Raw genomic sequence first — 23,003 nt, 5'->3', positions numbered from 1 at the left:
TTCACTTTGATATGAGTTCTTAATCTAATGACTTGACCATTCTCCTGTAGTGGTCCTGTTGGGTTTTTTTTTCTTAACATCCAGGATCCACCATAATCTGAGGTTGTAAGCCCTTGAAAGAATGGATAAATCAAGCTTTAAAAAGTTTACCACTTAGTGGACTGAAAAAGACCTATCTGTGGGTTTTATGTCAGAGACAGTAGTGTAAGTCAATGGTATGCTAAATTGTTACCAATTTTATTTTACAAATGAGAGGATAGACCTTCCTGTGAAAATAATACACTCTGTAGGTTATGAAGAGAAAATAGTCTTGTGTAACTGCAGGCTTGTGTTTAACAATAAACAGCACAGATATGTTCCCTGATATTAAAACCTCAGTCAAAGCATTTATAGTAGCCCATCTGAATTTTCTTTGTAATTCTAGTAGGAATGGAATGTACTTGTTTTTTTCCTGCCTGATAGTCAACACTCACATAAACAATAGATATTTTCTGAGTATGGTGCCTGTCATTTATTTAGTACTTAGGCAATATTTGTTGAATGGATGCCCTGAGGTTTTCAAAGACAAGTCAGATACAGTATTACTCCTGAGGAGTGTATGTTGCACTTGTGAGATAAAGATGTATAAAGAGTATGAAATGGACTTGGACAAAGATGGAATGTTACAGAGACTGAGAATTTATGGAAGGAGTGCTCACTTCCAGCGGATGTGGAGAGAGTTAGGGAAAGTGACAGCTGTAAACAAACGTCCCACCCTCTTTGTGCTTCTGGGTCTGTAGGCTTCCTATGTCAGGTTTCTTAAGTGGCTGTTAGGTTTACCCTCACTATGTGACATCTAAAAATTGAAAAAGGACTTGAAACTTTTGACTGATTCTGATGTAGAGACATACATTTGCTTGAAGGGCCAATTTTTTTTATTTAAAAAATTTTTTAAAATTAGAAACAAGCTTGCTTGACATGTCAATCCCAGCTCTCTCACCCTCCTCTCCTCCCCTGCCCCTCCCCCCACCCCATTTCACCTCAGCTCCCCAGGGAGAGTGAGGCCCTCCATGGGGAATCCTCAAAGTCTGTCATATTATTCCATACAGGGCCTAGGCCAGCCCCATGTGTCCAGGCTGAGACAGCATTCCTCCATGTGGAATGGGCTCCCAAAGTTCATTTGTGTGCCAGGAATAGATACTGGTCTACTATCCAAAGCCCCATAGATTGCCGAGGCCTCCTCACTGACACCCACATTCAGGGGGTCTGGATCAATCCCATGTTGGCCTCTCAGCCATAAGTCTGGGGGCCATGAGCTCCCCCTTGTTCAGGTCAGCTGTTTCTGTGGGTTTTGCCAGCCCAGTCTTGACCCCTTTGCTCATCACTCCTCCCCCTCTGCAACTGGTTTCCAGGAGTTCAGTTCAGTGTTTAGCTGTGGGTGTCTGCTTCTGCTTCCATCAGTTACTGGATGAAGGCTCTAGGATGGCATACAAGGTAGTCGCCAATCTCATTATCTGGGAAGGGCATTTAAGGGAGCCTCTCCACTGTCATCCTTGTAGATCTTTGGAAATCTCACTAGTGCCAGATTTCTTCTCAAACCTACAGTGGCTCCTTGCTTCAACCTTCCTGCTCCCCCATGTGCCCCTCTCCTCTCCTCTTCTCGCCCTCTCTTTCTCCAAGCTTCCTCTCCCCTCCTCTCACCCCATGTTCCCAATCCCCTCAGGCGATCCCATCCCATTCTCCTTCTCTGGGGTACCATATCTCTCTTATGGTCCTCGAAGGGCCAATTCTTTGTCATTTTGGGGGGCATCACCCACTGCTAGATAGTGTTCAGCATTGTTTTGTATTGAGATATGGTCTCATGCAGCCCAGTCTGGCTTCAAACTCATATGTCAATAGGAGTAACTTTGAAGTAGGTAGGAGTAACTCTTGCTTGCATCTGCCAAGTGCAGGTGTCACAGGTGTACATCACAACACCTGGCCTTATTTCGTTATCCACCCCTTCCCCCCAGACAGGGTTTCTCTGTGGCTTTGGAGGCTGTCCTGGAACACACTCTGTAGACCAGGCTGGTCTCGAACTCACAGAGATCCGCCTGCCTCTGCCTCCTGAGTGCTGGGGTTGAAGGCGAGAGCCACCACTGCCGGCCTGTAATCCTCTTAAGCCAACCTGTGTTACCTTCACTTTTCCACCATGATTTTGGCCCAGGCTTCCTTTCCTTTGACTTCTGTTGTGAAGTCCTGCTTTCATTTTGATTCCTAATCCAGATCACATGGAACATTGAATGGCATGTCTCCTTTATTGTGCTTTTTACAATCACGCTGTTAAGGTATGTCCAGACCTATCATTCTAGTCAAGTCTTGTCAGATTGGGGTTCATGCTTGCGTAGCAACACAAAAGTAGATGTTTTTGGTGCTGGAGTGTTGCTGTTTGTGTTTCAACACAAACATTTGGCTTTGGAATGAGGGAGGTTGTTGCCAGTCTCTATTGGTGTTTCCTGAGTTTCTTTTGTGCTTAACTCAGTGGTTTTTATTTAAGTTAGAAACAAGCTTGTTTCACATGTGAATCCCAGCTCCCTCTCCCTCCCCTCCTCCCCCACCCTAACTGAGTGGTTTAAATGTCTTAAACAGTACATGGGACGAGAATGGTAGTTTAACTTTGATGTTGGCATTTGGGGCGAGAGACGGGCCCTGACTGAAAAAATAGAACAGGACTGTGCGTTTCTTATTAGTGACTGTGTGTCCTTCTGGTTTCTGCTCTTCAGATCTGTTGCGTGTGTCCTTCATGCTGCTCTTCTCACGCATCATATTCATTATTCTCCGATCTTCCCATGTACTCAGTTGCCTCCTATCCTTAACGTTTTTCAGATTCTCTTGAAAGACTAGACCTTTTCTGGTTGCTTTGGCAACAGGCTTCACAAAGGAAAACCCACTTTAGGTTTGTGTCTGTAAAGTCTGAGTATCACTGTAAGGGTACTTGGTACATGCTAGCTCTTTTATGTTGCCCTAGACCTGTCATTTTGTCACAGTTCATTGAGTGACAGAATCCACTGTCTTTTAAACAGTTCAAGTGTTTCATCTTTATTTTTTTCTATCACTGAGCAGCTGTTTTGCTTGTTTTGGAATGTTTAAAAATTTCCTTCAGTTGTCTTCCTGGAATGTGTAAAAACACCATTTCTACATAGGTTATATGTTGTAACATTTTATGTTGCTTTTAAAATGGTTTTTATTTATTTATTTAAAGATAAGGTCTTACTATGAAGCCCTTGCAGGTCTGGCCTTGCTATGTAGACCAAACTGGCCTTTAACTCAGAGATCTGTTTGCCTCTGCTGGGATTAAAGATGTGAGCTACCACACCTGGCTAAACTGGTATTCCTGATAGTTAGAAAAACTGGTAGTTAGAGGAGAAGAACATTTCTTCTTGTGGACTCCTTTTGGTACTGAATGAAACTCCAGATAAGGTCTAATGTAAGGAACGAGCACTGGTCTCATTGCCAGTTTACTCTTTTTGTTTGTATATGGATTTTTGAGACAGGGTTGCAGGTAGTTCACACTAGCCTTGAACTTGTTATATAGGCGCAGATAATCTTGAACTTCTGATCCTTCTGACTCCACCTCTTGATGCTGGGAGTATAGGCCTGCTTCATCATAGCCAGTTCTCATCGCCATTTTCTAACATGGTAGTAACTAATTAGATAATGACTCTGTCAGACAGAGTTCGTCATTGACAATTTAAAATAAAAAATGGAAATATAGTGAAATTGTGGTCTTTTTGTTTGTTTGTTTTAGTTTTGGTTGTTTTGAGACAGGGTTGGTTTGTGCAGCCCTGGCTGTCCTGGAACTCACTTTGTAGACTAGGCTGGCTTTGAATTCACAGCGATCCACTTTCCTCTGCCTCCTGAGTGCTGGGATTAAAGGAGTGCACCACCACCACCACCACCACCACCTGGCTGTGCAATTGCAATCTTATATTTGATGGAAAGAGCCTTAGAGGATATGTAAATTAAAATATTTAATTACTTACAAACCCTGAATCAACACATTTCAGGACAGTCAGTGTGTACTGGTCCACTCTTGTGTTTGTTTAGAAGTCTTCAGGTTTGTGAAGAAGAGTTTTGATGAGGAGGGATAGTGCTTGTGATTTGGTCTTTTAGAAACTGCCACTAACCGTGCAGATTTTGGGTTTAAGTCACAGTGGCCCTTTACAGCAGCACTAATTGGGTGGACGGAGTCCAGTTTGAACAGTTGAAACACACACACACACACACACACACACACACACACACACACACACACACCTTCCTTTTTTCCTACTGATTACCCCACTTCAACCTTTTGTTTGGTGTGAAGCTGGAGTTGTGAAATAAGGAAGATGGCATTTCAGAGATGTTATTTTATTTTTGTGAGTTCTTGACAGATTTTTAATTGGGGAATGTGTCTACCACTTACTGTTAGGTGATTTGCTTTCCAATTAAACATTGACTATGCCTTTTTTGTACGTCAGTCTGCAAATAGCCAGTTTAATTGGGGAGCCAGACTCTGGTTGTGACTTAAGGAGACCTTATTGAAACATTGGAGCAGAGCTTTTGCAGACAGGCTGGTTACAGATGTCAAGGAGGTTTGAAGGCAGTTGGAGGCTCACATTTTCATCAACTTTTATGTCTTCACAGAAGTTGGAATTTCAAAAACATAGAAAATCCTTTATTGTAGGCTCCTGTTAAATTCCTTCCGTCCTTTGTAGAGGATATTTTGGTCAGCCCATAGTTAATTCAAAGTAAAGTTTGTTGAGGGGTCCAGACTTTGATCTGGGCTTTGAACAGAGACCTTTGAGGTTTGTGACAGTTTGTGGCAGGAAAAGTTTGGCCACTCTGTTTTGAGCTGGGTCCCAAGAGCTGTGTTAGGCATAGATACTGTTCCTAGAACCATCTCTCTTCATCTGAGCTCATCTCAAAAACAGTCTTTCGGTTTCTTACTCTTCTGTTTCCCTCAGCCTTGCTCTCAGTGATTTGATGCGTACTCTTTGCAAGTCACTATCAGAATAGACAGTGTCAGGACTGGAGATGGAGCTCAGTTGGTAGAGTACTTGCCTAGCACAAAGCCCTGGGTTAGAGCCCCAGCATAAACTAGGCGTGGTGGTCTATACCTGTAATTGTAGCTCTTGGGATAAGGGATACGTGGGACTCTGTTTGGAAACAGAACAAATACTAAACTTTCAGGAGGTTCTGGGACAGCTGATAATGGCATTTATGGAAATGAGAAGAAAATTCTCCATTTTTTGGATGTATATGCAAAATTAATATATTGAACCGAGTTGTGCTGTCTACATTTGTGTCAACTTGACATAAACTGTAGTCATCTGAGGGAGGAGGAAATCTCAGTTAAGGAAATGCCTCCATAAGATTGGGCTATAGGCAAGCCTGTGGAGCATTTTCTTAATTGTGGAAGAGCCCAGCCAATTTTGGTTGGGGCCATCCCTGTTCTCTGTTATATAACAAAGCAGGTTGAGGCTGGGCTGTGGTGGTACACGCCTTTAATCCCAGCACTTAGGAGGCAGAGACAGGTGGATCTCTGTCAGTTCAAGGTCAGCCTGTTCTATAGAGTGAGTTCCAGGACAGGCTCCAAAGCTACACAGAGAAACACCTGTCTCAAACCGGAAAAAAAAAAAAAAAGCAGGTTGAGTAAGCCATTAGGAGAAAGTCAGTAGCAGCACCCCTCCATGGCTTCTGAATTAATTCCTGACTCTAGGTTTCTGCCCTGTAGAATTCCTGTACTGACTTCTTTCAGTGATAGAGTACAATATAGAAGTATAAACCCAATAAACCCATTCCTCTCCAATTTTCTTTTTGGTCATGGTGTTGCCGCAATAGAACTCCAACTGAGACAGGAGTCTTGGTTTCTAAAGCCTCAGGAGTCATTTTTTTTATTTTAATTTTTAAATTTAAATTAGAAACAAGGTTGCTTCACATGTCAATCAGGAGTCATTCTTAAAAGCTTTCTTAAAAGGAGTATTTCTTGAAAGCTTTGAGCATTGTAGTTTATTATTGCATGATACCATCAAGTTTTTCTTTCTTTCTTTCTTTTTTTTTTTTTGGTTTTTTCGAGACAGGGTTTCTCTGTATTGTTTTGGAGCCTGTCCTAGAACTCACTCGGTAGACCAGGCTTGGTCTCGAACTCACAGAGATCCACCTGCCTCTGCCTCCCGAGTGCTGGGATTAAAGGCGTGCGCCACCACCGCCCAGTTAAGTTTTTCTTTCTTTTGGTTTTTCAAGACAGGGTTTTTCGGTGTAGCTTTGGAACCTATCCTGGCACTCACTCTGTAGACCAGGCTGGCCTTAAACTCACAGAGATCCGCCTGCCTCTGCCTCCTGAGTGCTGGGATTAAAGGCCTGTACCAACAACGCCCGCGCCATCAAGTTTTTCAATCCATGCCTTTATAAGATATGTCTGGTTACAGTCTTTGGTGAGAGGTTCAGTGTGTGGTTTAGAATAGATAAGAAAAACTTAACTAGTTTTGTAACTTCTAATCACTCAGCTCCTCCAGTCTTACTTTCTTTTATGAAACAGAATGTTTAGAAGACTGGTATAGTTTTGGGGGAACATGAAATAAGACAAGGCATGAAAGTGCCTTGCACAAGCTGGAACAGAGGCATTCAGATGCTTAATTCTTCATTTCTAGTGTCAGTAGTGTCTTTGGTTAGAAACTTGATTTCTACTAAATTTGATAGTACTTGGCCATGGAGCTCTGGAGCCAAGGATCACCACAGGTTGTAGTAAGCTTATCAGCTTACAGCCTTGCCTCAGAGAAAGGCTTCCCCAGTGTATCGGCCTGCTCCGGCAGGACAGGGTCTTCCAGCTGGGGATGTTCGCTCAGTGTAGCAGTTTTGCTCGGCAGGAGGTTTCATGGGCGAAGTTGCCACAGTTCAGCTCTGCTCTGCTCCTGGAGAGTGGAGAGCTGAGAGCCAGTGTAACAACTCCTCTCTGCCAAGGGAAGGTTTCCCAGCAAAAGTGTTACAGCCCTGCTTGCTCTGCTCTGCCCAGGGTTGCCTCTGCTCCGCCTCGGCCTCCGCCACCGCAAAAGAAGATCTTTACCCAAAGCTCATTGAAGGGGTTTATTGGGAGGGAAAACTCCAGGAGAGTGGCTGCCGTCTGCCACAAGCTGAACTCACATTGGCTAGAGCTCTGCTCGAGGATTGGTTAGTTTTCTGCACAGGGTTAGGGTCAGATATGGCTTTGGTTTTCAGGGCCAAAGTGTCTTTATTTCTCTGGTCCTTTTTAGCCTTTTGGCTCCAATTTTAGTGCCAGGGTGTATTTCTTTCAGTGACTCTGATTCCAGGGACAAAGTGTGTTCCTTTGGCACTGGTTTCAGGATCAGGGTACATTTCTTTGGTTCTGGTTGCAGGGCCAAAGTGTGTTTCTTTGGCTCTTCTCAGGGTGTGTTTCTTTGGCTGGACCTTTTTCCTACACCTATATTATGTATCTCATTAATCCTTTATTCTGAGACATGCCTTGAAATGATTGTATACACTTACAGCTCTTAATTTTAAAGATACAGCTCTATTGTTTTGCTGCTTGCAGTGGTAGTGTTGTAAGTTGTTGGTCTGGTGTCTAATGTGATCACAGGTTTTCTTTGGGCAGGCTTTAGAGTCTTATTACTAGTTAGGGGGTTTTTGGCAGTTGTTTGCAGTGGTAATTTCTGCTTCCTTTTGCAAACAGTCTGAGCCTGATGCTGTTTACATTTTGTTAACTGCTTTCAAGCTATGAAATGAGTTACAACCTTTATCTTTATAGTTGTAGCCAGTCTGTTTATGTGCTAGGGATTCAGCCTTGAAAACAGTCAGAACTGACAATTTAATACAAAGTAATAAAAAATTACTTTTGTGTTACCTTTCATAGTGTTAATATAAACAATTATGCATTTTAGGTTTTTTCATGGAATTTTTTTCTGAATTGTATGTTACTATAAGCCCGTTCAAAAAGTAAAGTAGACATAATTGAAAAGATCTTGTTTGTTTTTCATTTAATACTTAGTGCCTTTGACACAAAAAACACAGCTCTCATCTTAAAGAGAATATGAAATAGTTTATTCTGTACTCATTTTGAGAGACCATGGCCTGGGAACACAGATTTAGGTGTTCCCAGATTCCAAGTTTCAAAGTGGAGCAGTTTTATGATTCCAAGTTTCCAAGTGGAGCAGTTTTATGGAACAAGGGAAGTTTAAAATCGTGGTGGGTACATCAGAGAGGCATTTACATCAAGATGGGGGAGTTTTTTTTTTTATAGGCCCATGATACTGTTTGATGAAGTTCTTAGCTTCTAGTTGGTGGACACTATTGGTCTGCTAAGTCAGTAGATTTCAAAGTTTTTTTTTTTTTTATCTATTAGTTGCAGGATGTTAGTTCTTACACAGAGGTAGGCAAGGAAGGCCTGTTTTAGGGGCTAACGCTAGCCCAAGACAAGGTATTTAGTCTCTAGACTTACAACATTTGTCTCACTTTTAATCAGTCAGTCAGTCTTTGTAGACAAAGTTTATTTCCAGGAATTGTCATTCACATTCTTTTATATCTAAAATCAACCTTGAAAGCTTATTAGGAATGTGTTGTCTCAGGCACCTGACCCCTCTGACAGGAATCTGCATTTTTATAATTATACAGATGACCTGGAAGCATGATAAAGTTTAAGTAGTCCTTCAACATACTTTATTGGGGAAATAAGATATGAGAAACAAATCAAAGTCTTTTTGACTTTTGTGTGTTCTCACAAACTTCCATTAAAAAATATATGTGGGACAAAGTGTTTATTTAGCAGATCTGTAAACACAGAGATGCTGTATGATGTTGTCTTTAGATCAATGGTTCTCAACCTGTGGGTCTTGACTCCTTTGGGATTGATGGGGGGGGTCACCACAACATGAGGAACTGTATTAAAGGGTAACAGCATTAGGAAGATTGAGAACCTCTAATTTAGAGTTTGTCATTTCTCCATGACACCTGTATTCTAAAGCGTCTGATGCTTGTATTTAAGAAGCCACCCCCCAATTCCCAGTATGTATTTGACTAAATAATACCTGTCAGAATCTTGTAAACTCACTGTGAGGAACTCACTAGGAAGTGAGGATCTCTGTGGACAGTGCTTTCTGTGGGATGCCGACCTTTATAAGGAAGTGGGAGAGAGATGGAGTTTTAAGTTGACTCTGTCAGCCGTAAGCTCAGTTTTATTCCTGAATCGGGTGATTTTACTTAATTTTTAGATAATGGCTTTCTTTGTTGCCTAAGCAATTTATAGCTTTTGGTCTCCAGTACTGTGCAGCATAACTGAGTTAATTGCACTATTGAAGCACTATAGGCACACGTGTTGGGTGTAGTAATTGGCTCTAAGTGCTGTCTGAAACCAGACACTAGTGAGTTTTCAATTGACTTTAAAGTAGACATTGTTTACTGTCACTTGAGGCTACATAAGTCTCTTTGTGCTGTTAGGGGATGTTCATATGCATGAGAAAACTTTTTCAGAGGGACTTGTCATTGTGAATTGCTATCAGGATGGGATTATCCTGTATTTCATAGGCTCTAATAAGCCATAATTAAGCATCAAGACATCACAATGTATAATTGAATAGAATAAAATCTGATTTGAAAGTGAGGTGTTGATTTGCTTCTGCTTTGAGTAAAGTGTATCTTGTGTGATTATGTGATGATACACATCTCTAGCATTTCTTTAATGTGTGATTCTTTATTCAATCCCAGATTCATGACGAGGGCCTCTTATTTTGAAAATTCCCTGGAAGCAGTTACAGATGAATCACCATCTAGGAAGTATAGCAATGTGTCCTGTTTTACATAATCAGCTTGGAACTGACAGAGCTGTGCAGTGTTGCATCCTTCAGTCTCTTTTCTTCCTCATGGCTTTGGATTTTTCTCTACTCATGCCTAGAGCCGTTGTCTGTAGTTCCCCTGCTGGCTGTAGGTGTATTTTGATGTCAGCCATGTATGAGATTGGTTGGGTTCTTTTTTTTGGAAAGAAAACATGACTGTAGTACTTTGAAGCAAGTGCTGGGGAGAGCTGTGTTCTACCTGCATGTATGCCTGCACCCCAGAAGAGGGCACCAGATCTCATTATAGATGTTTGTGAGCCACCATGTGGTTGCTGGGAATTGAACTCAGGATCTCTGGAAGAGTAGCTAGCTCTTAACCTCTGAGCTGTCTCTCCAGCCCAAGAATTAGACTGTTTTGCTTTGGCTGCTTGGAAGCTCAAATGTAGATTCATAACTCATTTACTATGAACTCTGTGTGGCCATGTGATCTGCTTATATTTTACATTTATATAATGATGCTCTGTATATTTTACCATATTCTTAGAGAAAACATCTCTGATATTTGTTTTTTGAAAGAGATGATATATAATTAAAATGAAACTAGTGTAAAAGTGGTTACTGTCACCACTAAACACTGACTGATAAGGAAGGTACCACCATCCCTAAGTAGTGGCTTCAGTGATCGCCCAGAGTAAAAGCCCACAGATCTGTGTCTGGTCTGGCTCCTAACCTCCTCTCCTGTCACTGTTAAACTAGCAGTTAGTAGCCACAGTGATCTCCTTGCTATTCCCTTAACAGTTTGAATTCGTTTTCCTTCATGGCTCATGCATCTGTCCTCCCTAGAACAGCTTCCCCACAGAGGGTGTCTTCACAGAGATGCTATTCACGTGCCTTCTTTTTGTACCCTTGCTTGAGGAGGCCATATTTGTCTCTGCTGTACCACAGTCCTGCCTTCTGCACTTGCCTCTCTGCCTGCCTACTCTATGGCCTGCCCTTCCATACTGAAATGCCAGCTTCTTGAGGGAGGGCTGGGTTAGTTGCTGCCGTGTGTCTAGCCACTTAGAACTGGCTGGTAAGTAACGGTGGTTAGTGAACTCTGTTGAATGAATTAGTGAACTGGGCCGGCCCACCAGAGCTGGTGCTTTCTGTCCTTTCCGGGGTTTTATGAGCGTGCATGACCTCCAGTGAGACTATCCCCCTGCAGTCGTCCCAGGCAGAGAGCTGTCCTGCATGACCTTCCACACCCTGTGTCTTGCTGCTGCTAATTGTGTAGCTTTCACTAAACACTTACTGTGCCAGGCGTTGTGAGAATCTAGGTCTTACCTATTTTCGTAATAGATCCATAGGAACTTCCGTTGGGGAGGCTTGAGGGGATTTGGGCTCATGGTGGGGATTCATAGTTTGTTTGTTTTTTTTTTTTTAATTTTGGTTCTAATGCTGTGAGTCTGCATTTCCATTCCGCTTCATATTTTGCACAGCACATTCCCACACTTCTTCAGTCCTTAAAACATCCTGGAGAGGCAGGTGTTCTTACTCTCTTGCCTGTTTTACAAGGAAAACACACCCAGAGAGGTTGAGGACCTCACTGGGGTTGCAGAGTTCTATTCATCTTTGTTTACTAAGAATTCCTGTTTCCAAGTCAGGGCCTCACTGTGTAGCTCAGGCTGACCTCAAGTGTTGATGCTCCTGCCTTATTTCTAAGTGTCTAGGATTAGAAGACAGGGCTGGCTTGCCCCACTGCAAAGCCCTATTTGAGTTTGCAGATACTTCTCATGGTTTCTTCTTGCTTTGTTTTTGAGGTGGTCTCATATAACCCAGGTTGGCCACAAATTCACTTTGTAGCTGAGGTGGCTTGTCTCTACCTTTACATTAAGTGTTGCCATTACTATACCTAACTCAATTTATAAACTTGCATCTACATTTATTTATTTTTAATTTTTAGACCATCTCTCTCTATGTAGCCCTGGCTGTTGTGGAACTCTCTTTGCAGACCAGGATGGCTTTGCACTCACAAAGATCCACCTGCCTCTGCCTTCTGAGTGTTGGGATTTAAGGCCTGTGCTACTACACCCAGCTAATACGTTGAACTTTTTGTACGAGTAAGTAGTATGGGGAAAGAAAAGTGAACTTTTTTGTGCGCTGTTGTGGACTGAACTGAGCTCCTTCTGCAAACTCTGAATGCCTCTGGGTGACATGCCTGCTGAGTGTCCGAAGAAGGGTTTGGTGTGTTTTTGGCAGCAGTCTAGATTTAGTTGTTAATTCTTTCATTCTTTTCCTCTGTCTTTGATTGAAAGTTCTAGCTTTGGTGAGTGATGGGCTGTCTTGGTGAGTAACCAGATTTTCATAGGTGCAATTTCCCTCCTGTTTGTGCTTCCTTTGATGTTTTAAAACAAGAGCATTGACTTTTTTATGCTCTTGTGTCTGCCTGGACTCCATTACTCTCTACTAAAGTCCGTTGTGAGAGCAGGGTTGCTCCATGGAAGGAGTTGCTCATGGTGAGTGCTCATTTTCCTTTCACGACATTTGTCTGGCAACTGAAAGACTGAAGCTGCTATTTAAAAGAAGAAAAGAAAAGAAATTAAGAGATTCCATCTTCATTCAGTCTCCGATATTTATCCCATGTTTCAGTGCTTGTCTGTGGGACTCTGCCAGAACTGGTGGCTTGTGAATCCAATGGCACCATCCACCATCCTTGTTCCTGCTAGAAGGATTTGGTGGACCTTTAGCCTGTTAGGTAAACACATTCCTTCCTGGGATTAATTAGTCATGCTTAGAGATGTAATTCATCATGTAAAATACCAGAGCTGTCTTAGTGAAAAATTCTTAGTGATGCAGGAACATCTCTGAGCCCATTGTCACTGCAGTCTGACTTACCCTTCTGTTTCCCCAGCAGTTTGTAAATTATAATTAAGATTTACATGAAGTATGGGCAAATCTAAAGAGTGGCTGTATAATTGAATGCACCTTAGAGTGTCAGTTTAACTCATTGTCCTTTGCTTCTGCCTTTTTGTTATTCTTTTCTTTAAACCTTTTTGTCAGGTCCAGCAGCATTTCTTTTACACTTTTTTATTATATATTTAAATTAGGAACAAGCCTGCTTCCCATGTCTGTCCCAGCTCCCTCTTCCTCCCCTCCACGCCTACTCCCCCCCAGCCCCCTCAGCCCCCAACCCAATCCGCATTCCATTCCCCTGGGAGGGTAAGGTCCTCCGTGGGGGATCTCTAGGGTCTGTCATTTCGTTCCAGGGAGGGCTCAGGCCCTCCCCAAAGTGTCCAAATTGAGAAAGCATCCCTCATTGTGGGATGGGTCCCCAAAGTCCATTTGTGTGCCAGGGATAAATACTGATCTACTACCCAAAAACCCCATAGATTGCCTGAGTCTCCTCACTGACACCCACATTCAGGGGGTCTGGATCAGTCCCGTTCTGGCCTCTCAGCCATCAGTCTGGGGTCCATGAGCTCCCCCTTGTTCAGGCAGCTGTCTCTGGGTTTCACCAGTCCAGTCTTGACCCCTTTGCTCATCACTTCTCCCTCTCTGTCACTGGGTTCCAGGGGTTCAGTTCAGTGTTTAGCTGTGGGTGTTTGCCTCTGCTTCCGTCTGTCACTGGATAGAGGTTCTAGGATGGTGTGTAAGACAGTCGTTAAAATCATTATTAGGGAGGGGCATTTAATGTAGTCTCTCTACTACTGCTTAGTTTGCCAGTTGGTGTCATCCTTGTACATCTCTGGAGTTCTCACTAGTGCCAGATCTCTCCTCAATAGAATGGCTCCCTCTATGTTATGAGGATGTTATCTCTCATTCTGCTTTCCTCTCTTCTTCTCCCAACTCAACTTTCCTGCTCCCCCATGTCCTCCTCTCCCTTTCTCTTGTCTCCCTCTCTTTTTCCTGGCTCCCTTTCCCCTCCCCCACCCTGTGAGCTTGCCTCATTCCACCTTCTCTGGGGTACCATGTATATCTCTCTTAGGGTCCTCCCTGTTTCCCTCTCGTTCTGGCAGTGGGATTGTAGACTGGCACTCCCCTGATTCATGTCTAAAATCCATATATGAGACAGTACATGCCATGTTTATCTTTTTGTGACTGGGTTACCTCACTCAGGATGGTTTCTTCTAGTGCCATCCATTTGCCCCAGCAGCATTTCTTAAAAGGAAAAAATCGGGGTGGTGGTGGCACACACCTTTAATCCCAGCATGTAGCAGGCAGAGGCAGGCAGATCTCTGTGAGTTCAAGGTCACTCTGTAGAGAGTGAGTTCCAGGACAGCCAGAGATGCCCAGGGATACCCTGTTTTGACCACCTTCCCCCCCCCAAAAAAAAAGAAAGAAAGAAATATCGGTGTGCTGTCACATGATTAGGATGAAGTTCTCAGTTTGGGATTGAGGCAGGAAAAATAGTAATTACTATATATGGTAGAAGGAAGCTGGACTTTGGTGTCAAGTGTATTCATCTTTAATTCCAGCTCAGATTCCATTAGCTGTGTGCCTGTATGCAAATACTCCTATCTCTGGACCTCTGCTCATGTATCTGTCATGATAAAGGGTCATGATACTGTCATGTTCACTATACTATGTTAAGGCTATCACAGACTGTACTTACTATGTGACCACTGCATTGCTTCTGTTTGTTCTCTCGGTCTCACATTTACCTCCTTCCCCATGTTCTGGACACAAGGCAGTGGGGATGTATACATTTCTGGGCTTAGTATTAATATTTCACATGTGAAACATGTCTCATCAGCAACGACTGTCCACAATATCATAGATCATTTTTTCACGACAACTGCATTGTAGTGTCAGGTGTGGTGATGCTTGGGTGTTAACCCTTGCGTAGAGGCAGGAGAACCTCTTGGCTATATGGTGATTGGTAGGCCAGCTTGAGCTGTCTTAGAAAATGAAAACAAACAAACAAAACAACCCTCAAAACAAACAAAGTCGCCGGGCGTTGGTGGTGCACGCCTTTAATCCCAGCACTCGGGAGGCAGAGGCAGGTGAATCTCGGTGAGTTTGAGGCCAGCCTGGTCTACAAGAGCGAGTTCCAGGACAGCCTCCAAAGCTACAGAGAAACCCTGTCTCGAAAAACCAAAAAAAAAAAAAAAAAAAAACCAAACAAAGACAAAAATCCCTCCAAACTAAAATCCAAGAAGAACAAAAAAAGTAGTTTAGAATGATTGTGCCTATGTTGTGATATATAATATCACTTTGTTTGGAAATAGCCTTCAAATCCCCATACCTTTTGACATTAACATGGCATTACAAGCAAACTTCCATACTGTGAAACTGGGTAGTAGGTATGTTGGAATAAGGAGCTCAACCTAGGTAGAGTTCAGAGATAGTTTTTAATTACTCTGCAGTTGTTTAAAGCCTAATCCAGGAGCAGACCGACTTGGGTTTTCAGTCCTTCTAGGATCTCTTATTCTAATTGTGTGAGATGGGCAAATTAATCTCTTCAAAGCTCAGCTGCTTCTAGTGTGGAAAGGAAGATAACAACAGGCCCCACTCCAGAGGAGTGGACACATACTCGATAAAGATTGTTTCTTAGAGGCCTTCATTATTCTCATTATCTTTACTGCCTTTCCCTTCACTAATTAAAAAATACTGTAACAATTTGTATTTTTAGAGTTTTATGTGTTTGACTAAAGACAAGCTGTCATTCATCCTAGGTTACATCAAAAGGAAGAGGATGAACTTTCAGTGTGAGTCAAACTTGCACAGGATACTTCTTATATAAATATTTCCTCTGGAAATGAAAATAGGAGAAAGGATCCCCTATGGACTCAATTTACTCCTAATCTTCGTTTTAGTAACCCTTTCTCTTTCCTAAGTAACTCCTAATGATCCAGTAATGCATTGCAGTGACAGCATGCCAGAGAAGGTGTCCTCCCTGGGCCTGACATTTTCCTTCATGGTAATTCTGACTAGTTAAGGTAAACAGTGTGAGATGTTTGGCATGTTTCCTTTCATAAATGGCAGTGTGTATGAGAGGGGGATGGCGAATGAGGAAGGCACTGTGAAAATGGCAGATTCATGCTGTGTAGCACTGTAGAAGCGACAGAGTAAAATATCCAGAAACTCTTACCAATGGGACAGTTGATGAATTGGAGGCATTTCTCGATTGCTCTTTAGATTAACAAACATCCTGGAAGGTTTCAGATTTAAAGAGCAAAGTTCTATATCTTAAAACAACAGAGAGACATGCTAAGATACTCTGAACCAAATATTGAGGATGATTTTTGTGTCTCTCCCTTTGAGATCTACTTTAGTAGTTAAGTACTTGTGTGTTCTCTACCTGAATTAGAACTCATCTGACTTAGGATCACAGGTTTACAGATGAGGAAATAGGGTCTGGCCTGGTACGGCCCTTCATAGCTGCTAGTACTGTTTCATTTCATGCAACACTTGATCTCTTGGCATCCCTAACACATTTACAGAATTCATTTTGGAAGGTACATTGAAGTCACAGACAGGCCTCTTGAATTTCCCTCTAAATTGAAAAAGAAGTTTTATATATTGTGTGGCTCATGAATTAAGACCCCTTGCTCTGAGTGACAGTTTGGAGAAGACTGCTATACAGTATTTTGCTTGAAAGTATCTGGAAGTGGGTACGTGATTGATTTGCTGACAGACCATCTCTGAAAGCAGTTCTAATGATGGACTTATAATTGATTGCATCCATCATTGAGAGCCTAAACTATTCCCCTCCCTAAATTAAAAAAGATAAATGAAATAAACTAGGCTGAATGTATAAGCTGACAAATCTGAGGGAATTTAATGAAACTCTAAATTGCCACAGGGAGCAGATAAGAGAAAAAGGTTTCTTTATTATAATACTAAATTAAAAAATTATCCAAGAAAGATAATGGAGGAAACAAAGATCTGTGGCCCATGTATCAAACTGAGTTATTGAAAGATTTTTAATAAGTGCACCTATCTCATTGTCTGGTTATTGTTGATTCCTATCAATCTTGTTGGTGCTGTTTGAAGAATAGTGAATGCAGGCTCTGTCTTGTAGTGCAGCTTAGGTTATTGCTGTTGTAATAGATTTTAGAATTAACATGACCTTATCCCCAGGCTGTTGGGGGCTCTGTTCCTATTTCAGGCCATTCACATGAGCTCTTTTGAAGTTGCTGAAAGACTCTCTCCCTTAGTACACATCAGCCACATATGAAAGAAGGCTACCTAGAAGTGACTTAAAACAGTGATATTTTTTATCTCCTTTAGCAAGAAGTCTTGAGGGGTGTGGGCAGCTTCAGGGATAACTCCTTCATGTTATCCACACACACAGTTGTAGTAGCATTTACTATGCCTTTTGTTCCACAGATGACAGAGTGTTTGAGAATCTCAGCTCTATGTGTCAGTGTCCTGGGCTGGAGAAGGGTCCTTTTTCTAGATGTTTTGTAGGTTTTGTTAGCCAGAGTTGTAAGAAGAATGGACCTGTTAGGAATTATCATGATTCTTACCAATCAAGAGCTGCCCAGCTTCCCTCATATCTATGTGATCTGTTCTGATTAATATAATTTCAGGGTTCAAGAGGATAGATGAAGGGTGGGCTCTGTGGCTGGGCAACCTGTGCGTGTACTTAGCTGGGTGCTGGAATCAGCCTTAAAGTTAGTTTGTATCTTGTTTGTAGTATGAAGATGCTGGTGTATTGACTGGGTACTGCTCTTCTGATTGTTGCTTTGAAGTTTGATAGCCACGTGACTTGATAAATTTTGTCTTCATCAGGACTTTGTCTACTAGTGATGATGTTGAGGACAGAGAAAATGAGAAAGGTCGCCTTGAAGAAGCCTATGAGAAGTGCGATCGTGACCTGGATGAATTGATCGTTCAACACTACACAGAATTGACAACGGCCATTCGAACTTACCAGAGCATCACAGAGCGTATCACTAACTCACGGAATAAAATCAAGCAGGTGAGCTTCCTTTCCTCCTGTCTGGCAATGGTCACCTTCCTTTACAGATGTGGTTTGCAGCAGTGCTACAGTAGTGCCTAATGACCCTTGACCAGTGATTCATAAAGACAGTTTATGGAATTTTGAAAAGCTATTGTTTTCTGAGTACCCTGCCTATAGTACCTGAAGGACAAAGTGAATTTGTAAGTATTGCTTTTATATTTGGTCAGCATCTGAAAGATAAAATAAAACAAAACAAAAGGCTACATACCATCACATCAAATTTTTATAGTTCTTAGCTATGCATTTTTATTTTTATTTTTATTTTTTTGGTTTTTTTCAAGACAGAGTTTCTCTGTATTGTTTTGGAGGCTGTCCTGGAACTCGCTCTGTAGACCAGGCTGGCCTCGAACTCACAGAGATCCATCTGCCTCTGCCTCCCGAGTGCTGGGATTAAAGGCGTGCCCCACCACCGCCTGGCTACATTTTTTTTTTATTGTGTGTGTGTGTACATATGCACATATGTGTATAGGTGTGCATTTGTATGTATGTGTATCTGTGTGTCTGTGTATGGAGGCCAGAGGTCAGTATTGGTTATCTTCTTGTTTCTTGTATTATTTTCTTCTTCTCCTTCTTTTTCTTTTCTTTTTTTTTTTTTTTTGAGACAAGATCTCACTGTATCTGAAGGTCCCTGATTCAGATATACTGGCCTCCCAGCAAACTTCATGGCTTTACTTGCCTTTGTCCATCTGGCACTGGGGTTACTGGCGTGTGCCCCTATGCACAGCTTTTATGTGGCTGCTAGAGATCTGAACTCACGTAGCTATTCTTGTGCAGTGGGTACTGCCCACTGAGCCACTTCCTGAGTCCCTAGGCTGTGTATTTGGAGGATCACTCCTTTAATACTTTCTTGTACTGTTCTTTGATAAGTAACAGTAATTGCTACCTATATTAATCACTGACTTTTTTTTTGTTGTTGTTGAGATTTAGAATGCGAACTCAGGGCTCCCTGACTCTAAAGCCCTTACTGTCATTTTTTCCCCCAGTAAAATTTCAAGCAGTGCCTTTCACCCTTAAAAAATAAGTATGAAACATGCAGAACTCCAATGCTTCACCTCCTTATTGGCAACTGCCTCTCAAGCACCTAGGGGAGATTGGGTTCAGTGCAGACTGTTCTTTGAATCTGCTATGTGGGCTGTGAGATGTGGACGACTCCCTAACTTGTTCCAGCCCAGGAACAGCTGTGCTCATGGTGTTACATCCTTTCTTGTCCTCCAGACCTTTTAGTAGAATTTTGTAAGCAGTGCACACATTATATTTCTCAGACACTGTGGATGTGAGTTTCAGCCTCTTAAGAGTCCAGCTCTAGAGCCAGTAAGCTCTTAACCTTTTCTGAAGCAATCTCTTTGCATTTTAAAAACAACTGGCCAATTTTGAAAGGAATACTTTAATTCTTTGCCTTTAGATGTGGTAATTTCCTCCTATGGATTTATCTCTGAAACTGGATGAAGCTGTAGATGAGTTGCTCTTACGTAGAACAAACTCCAGTCCATTTTGGCCCAGTATAGTAAGCTCAAGAGAGGCCAGGAAATGCATGACTGGTACTGCTGACCTCCTGGCTTTCCTTGGATAATCACAGGAAGGGTGAGGGACCTCTGATTGCTTTGGCTGACTGGAAGGATTTTGTCCTAATCTCCAGGGAGGTGTCAGCAGTGATTACTCTGGTCCTACAACTAAGCATCCATACAATAGCATCATTGTTGGCAACAGAATGTGTTGCTTCTTTTTGGTGCTGAAAACAAGGGCCTCATCTTGAGAGTCTTGCATTTTATAGAAGGCGCACACTATTCTATTTACCATTCTTACTTTCAGTGTACTAAAGTCAGAGTGAAAGAAAGAAAACAAAAGAAGCCTTTATTATGACAGTTTGCAAAGAAAGTAAATGTCACCTGATTCAATGTTAGGAATTAGTGCCAGTATTTGGACAAGAAGTACAGGGTGAAAACTTTGCAAAAAACACTGTAATAATTGATTAATAAGCAAGGAAAAATGCTGGAAAATGAAAGTAAATCTGTTTGTTTCCTTTTTTGATAATTTTGTACCGTAAGCATCCATTTTTTTTTTTTAATGACCAAAGAAGCAGTAATGTTTCCCCACTCATCTTCCCATGCCATTTTTGTTTTTTTTCCCCTACACTTCAGGTTATATACCAGTGATAGGTAGATATTTGTCTCAGGTGAAAATGTGGCTGAGTCAGCCACCATCATCAGGCTGCATTATTCTAGAGCCACACAGGAAGCTGGAAATAGTCAGATCTGACTTGAAGCTTTCCTTCTGTTCTCTAGTGAAGGAATTTGGAGAAGACCGAGTTCATTAATATATCTCTTGAGTGCCAGCCAAGCTCTTGTTCTGTTTTAGGTACTGGTGGATATAAAAAGTGGAAGACACCAGTCCCTGTCCTCATGGAACGTACATGAAGATAGGATACAAACAAAAACAACTAGATTATTCCAGTGTTTGTTTAGTCTCTTTCTCTTGAGTGTCTGCCTTGTGCAGAGATTGTTATTCTAGGCTCTGCAGTATAGAAGTGAAAGATTTCTGTCCCGAGAGTTTTAAGTTTTAGTTTACATTCTAATCAGAACAGACAGACCACATGGCAATAAAAGAAAAATACAAGCAAGGGAATGACTAGGGATTTGCTCTTTTAACAAGGTTGGTCAGGGAAGGCTAGTAGATGAAGAGGATGAGGAAGAGTCTGCTAGTGGATTCTGAGGAAGGAGGGGTAGCAGATGCAATGATCCTGAGTCAGCCAGAGCACTGGTGAGGTGAGAGCAAAGTGCGCAGTCAGGAGAGTGACGTGAGACAATTGAGGGGCTGGTACCTGAGGTATGGAGGGGACTTGCTGCCATAGGTCTGGCAGGTCATCCGAGGGACTCCGATTTTAGTGAATACACTGCTGTACACTTGACTCAAATAGATGAAGATTTCCCATATATATATATATATATATATATATATATATATATATATGTATATATATAATGCATAATTTTAGCCTGTTAGAGGTGGTAAGGTTTTGAATACAGTAACAACATAATGTGGCTAATATGATGTAGGAATATATTTTAAGGTGGAACAAGTCAGAAAAAGATGTGTTCTTATTCATGCATTGCCTTCAATTTTGAGATCACTTCCATATATCCATTTAGATTGTATTTTTAGAATCTATCTCATTCATAATAAATACATGCTGATGGGTTTGACTTTCTTCTCAAGTGGTTTTGAACATTTTACATTGACCAAGTCCATTTGGAAGTTTTTTATAGATTAAAAAATAATCATTGTAAATGAAATACCATATATGACCAATCAGGTCAAGTAATGTGGATAATAAACAAAATTCTGGAGTAATCCTGTTATTGTTGAATATACTGTTAAATTGGCCAAAACAAGATGCCTCAGAATCCATGGGTTCTGCTAGTCTCATGGTGACTGTTACAATGCTATTGACTTTGATGGTCATTAATCGATACAGATTGAAAACTCAAATCATACATGCCATGCTTTGTTGATGTTTCTCTATGATATGTGGGAATATGGGGTGAGTTCAGTGAAGTTTTCTTTTTTTGGTTTTTTTTTTTGTTTTTTCGAGACAGGGTTTCTCTGTATTGTTTTGGAGGCTCTCCTGGAACTCTCTTTGTTCAGTGAAGTTTTCTTTAAACATATTAAGTAGTCAGTCTGATGCCTATCATAGAAGAAGGGTACGCAAAGGGTACACTTGGCTTTGTGGTGTATATATGGACACAACATTTCAATTGGCTGTTTTCTTGGTATTAGATCCCATACTAAAAACTTGCTTTTCTTGCCTTTAACTAGAAATAACTATGAATAATTATTCAAGTGATGTTGTTAAGGGCCCCATTATTCAGGAATGCAACATTCATTACTTAACATTTACCCAAAATGACTTTTGGCTTTTATATGAGAGTATACCTTGAAAGGTAGAATTAAGATGAATAATAGCCTTAATTAATACAAAAAATGTCATAGGAGAACAGTGTATTTTTTTGTAAGGTGTTATTTACAGACTAAATGTTAGTGAAAATTCTTAACTATTTGTGTGAGAAAGGTAAGAAAGCCTTAGGTTTTCAGAAATGGCCATGCTAAACAATGGCCGCTAACAAGAGTTATAATTTAAATATGGAACAGTAGTCTTAAGTGCATTATTGTAGTCGTAGGAACCTTGAGGAAATGTCACCATAAAGTTCAAGGGTTTCTTGATCTGTGTCTGCATCCAGTATCCAAAAAAGGAGGTATTGCCCTTGGAACGAATTGAGGGGAGGTTTTCAGAGAATTTTAAACCTGAGAATGGAAGTTAGAAAAACTAAAGGTGAAACGTGGAAAATTAAACATGGCTGTTGTTTCTCAAGTTTATTCTTTCAATAAACTTTCTATAAACTCTATAAGACAAATTCAATTGGACCCTTCTCACAGTCATGTGTGTATGAAAGCTTTTAGATGTAGATTTGCTTCTACTGCCACAAAAGGGACAGAATAATATTTTGTGTGTGTAAACTAAGTGATATTGATATATTGATTTTTCATGACCATTCCTTGCCCAAGAGAGAACTTCTTAGGTTCCTTCTGGCCCACCGTGTCCTAAGATGCTTGCACATGTGCTGTGCTTTATTATGAGTGTTAGCACTTTCAGAGGGATTTTCTGTATTTCTCTTGATTGGAATTCAGTATTTTTCTGCTTTTGTGTCTTGAAGATTGTGGCCTTCCTGTCTTTCTCTGGGCAGTTATCTATCAGCCTCTCTTAAGTGTGTTTCTGCTAGTTCTCTTACAAAAGCTGAGGCATGTTTGTATTTTTTTTAAAGCCCTAGTTAGTTTTCCTCATTCCTTTATGCCAAAGTTGGGTTACAAAAATTCCTGCTTCTCTGCCATATGTATCATCTTGCATCTCTTTTTTCAGTAGTTGCTTGAGCCCTGTTTTTACTTTCTTCTTTTCTTCTGGCCTCTAATTAGAATGACTTATAGTCGTGTATATTGAGCCTGAAGTTCTTGGTGCTGCTGAACACATGGTTTGGAGCAAATGTCAAGTTAACTGTAATTTTGAGGAAGCAAAGCATGATACCTTGATTTTAACAACTTAGTTTTTCATGAGTTTGTTTATGAATAAAGCAGGGTAATATAATTTTTCAATATTAATTATCCCTATAAATTAGACATAATAGAATGAAAATACTGTCATCACATTTATAAAAATAGAACATGGATTTGAGAAATAAATGTTTATGTGAGTTTGGTACCTTCATGACAGAGTACCTGTT

The 23,003-nt window shown here is 41.2% G+C and overlaps 1 protein-coding gene across 4 annotated transcripts in view; it reads left to right on the top strand.

The window, feature by feature from the left end:
- The window catches only part of Exoc4 (exocyst complex component 4), a 695,598-nt gene that overhangs the window by 916 nt on the left and 671,679 nt on the right, over positions 1-23,003 (top strand). For all 4 annotated transcript variants that reach the window (XM_040728511.1, XM_040728513.1, XM_040728515.1 and 1 more), the window contains exon 2: positions 17,502-17,691. In XM_040728511.1, the coding sequence (XP_040584445.1) occupies positions 17,502-17,691 (190 nt within the window). The remainder of the gene's footprint in view (positions 1-17,501; positions 17,692-23,003) is intronic.

This window comes from Mesocricetus auratus, unplaced genomic scaffold (assembly GCF_017639785.1).
Source record: "Mesocricetus auratus isolate SY011 unplaced genomic scaffold, BCM_Maur_2.0 Super-Scaffold_100019, whole genome shotgun sequence".
NCBI lineage: Eukaryota > Metazoa > Chordata > Mammalia > Rodentia > Cricetidae > Mesocricetus > Mesocricetus auratus.
This window is presented reverse-complemented; position numbering and strand designations above follow the sequence as displayed.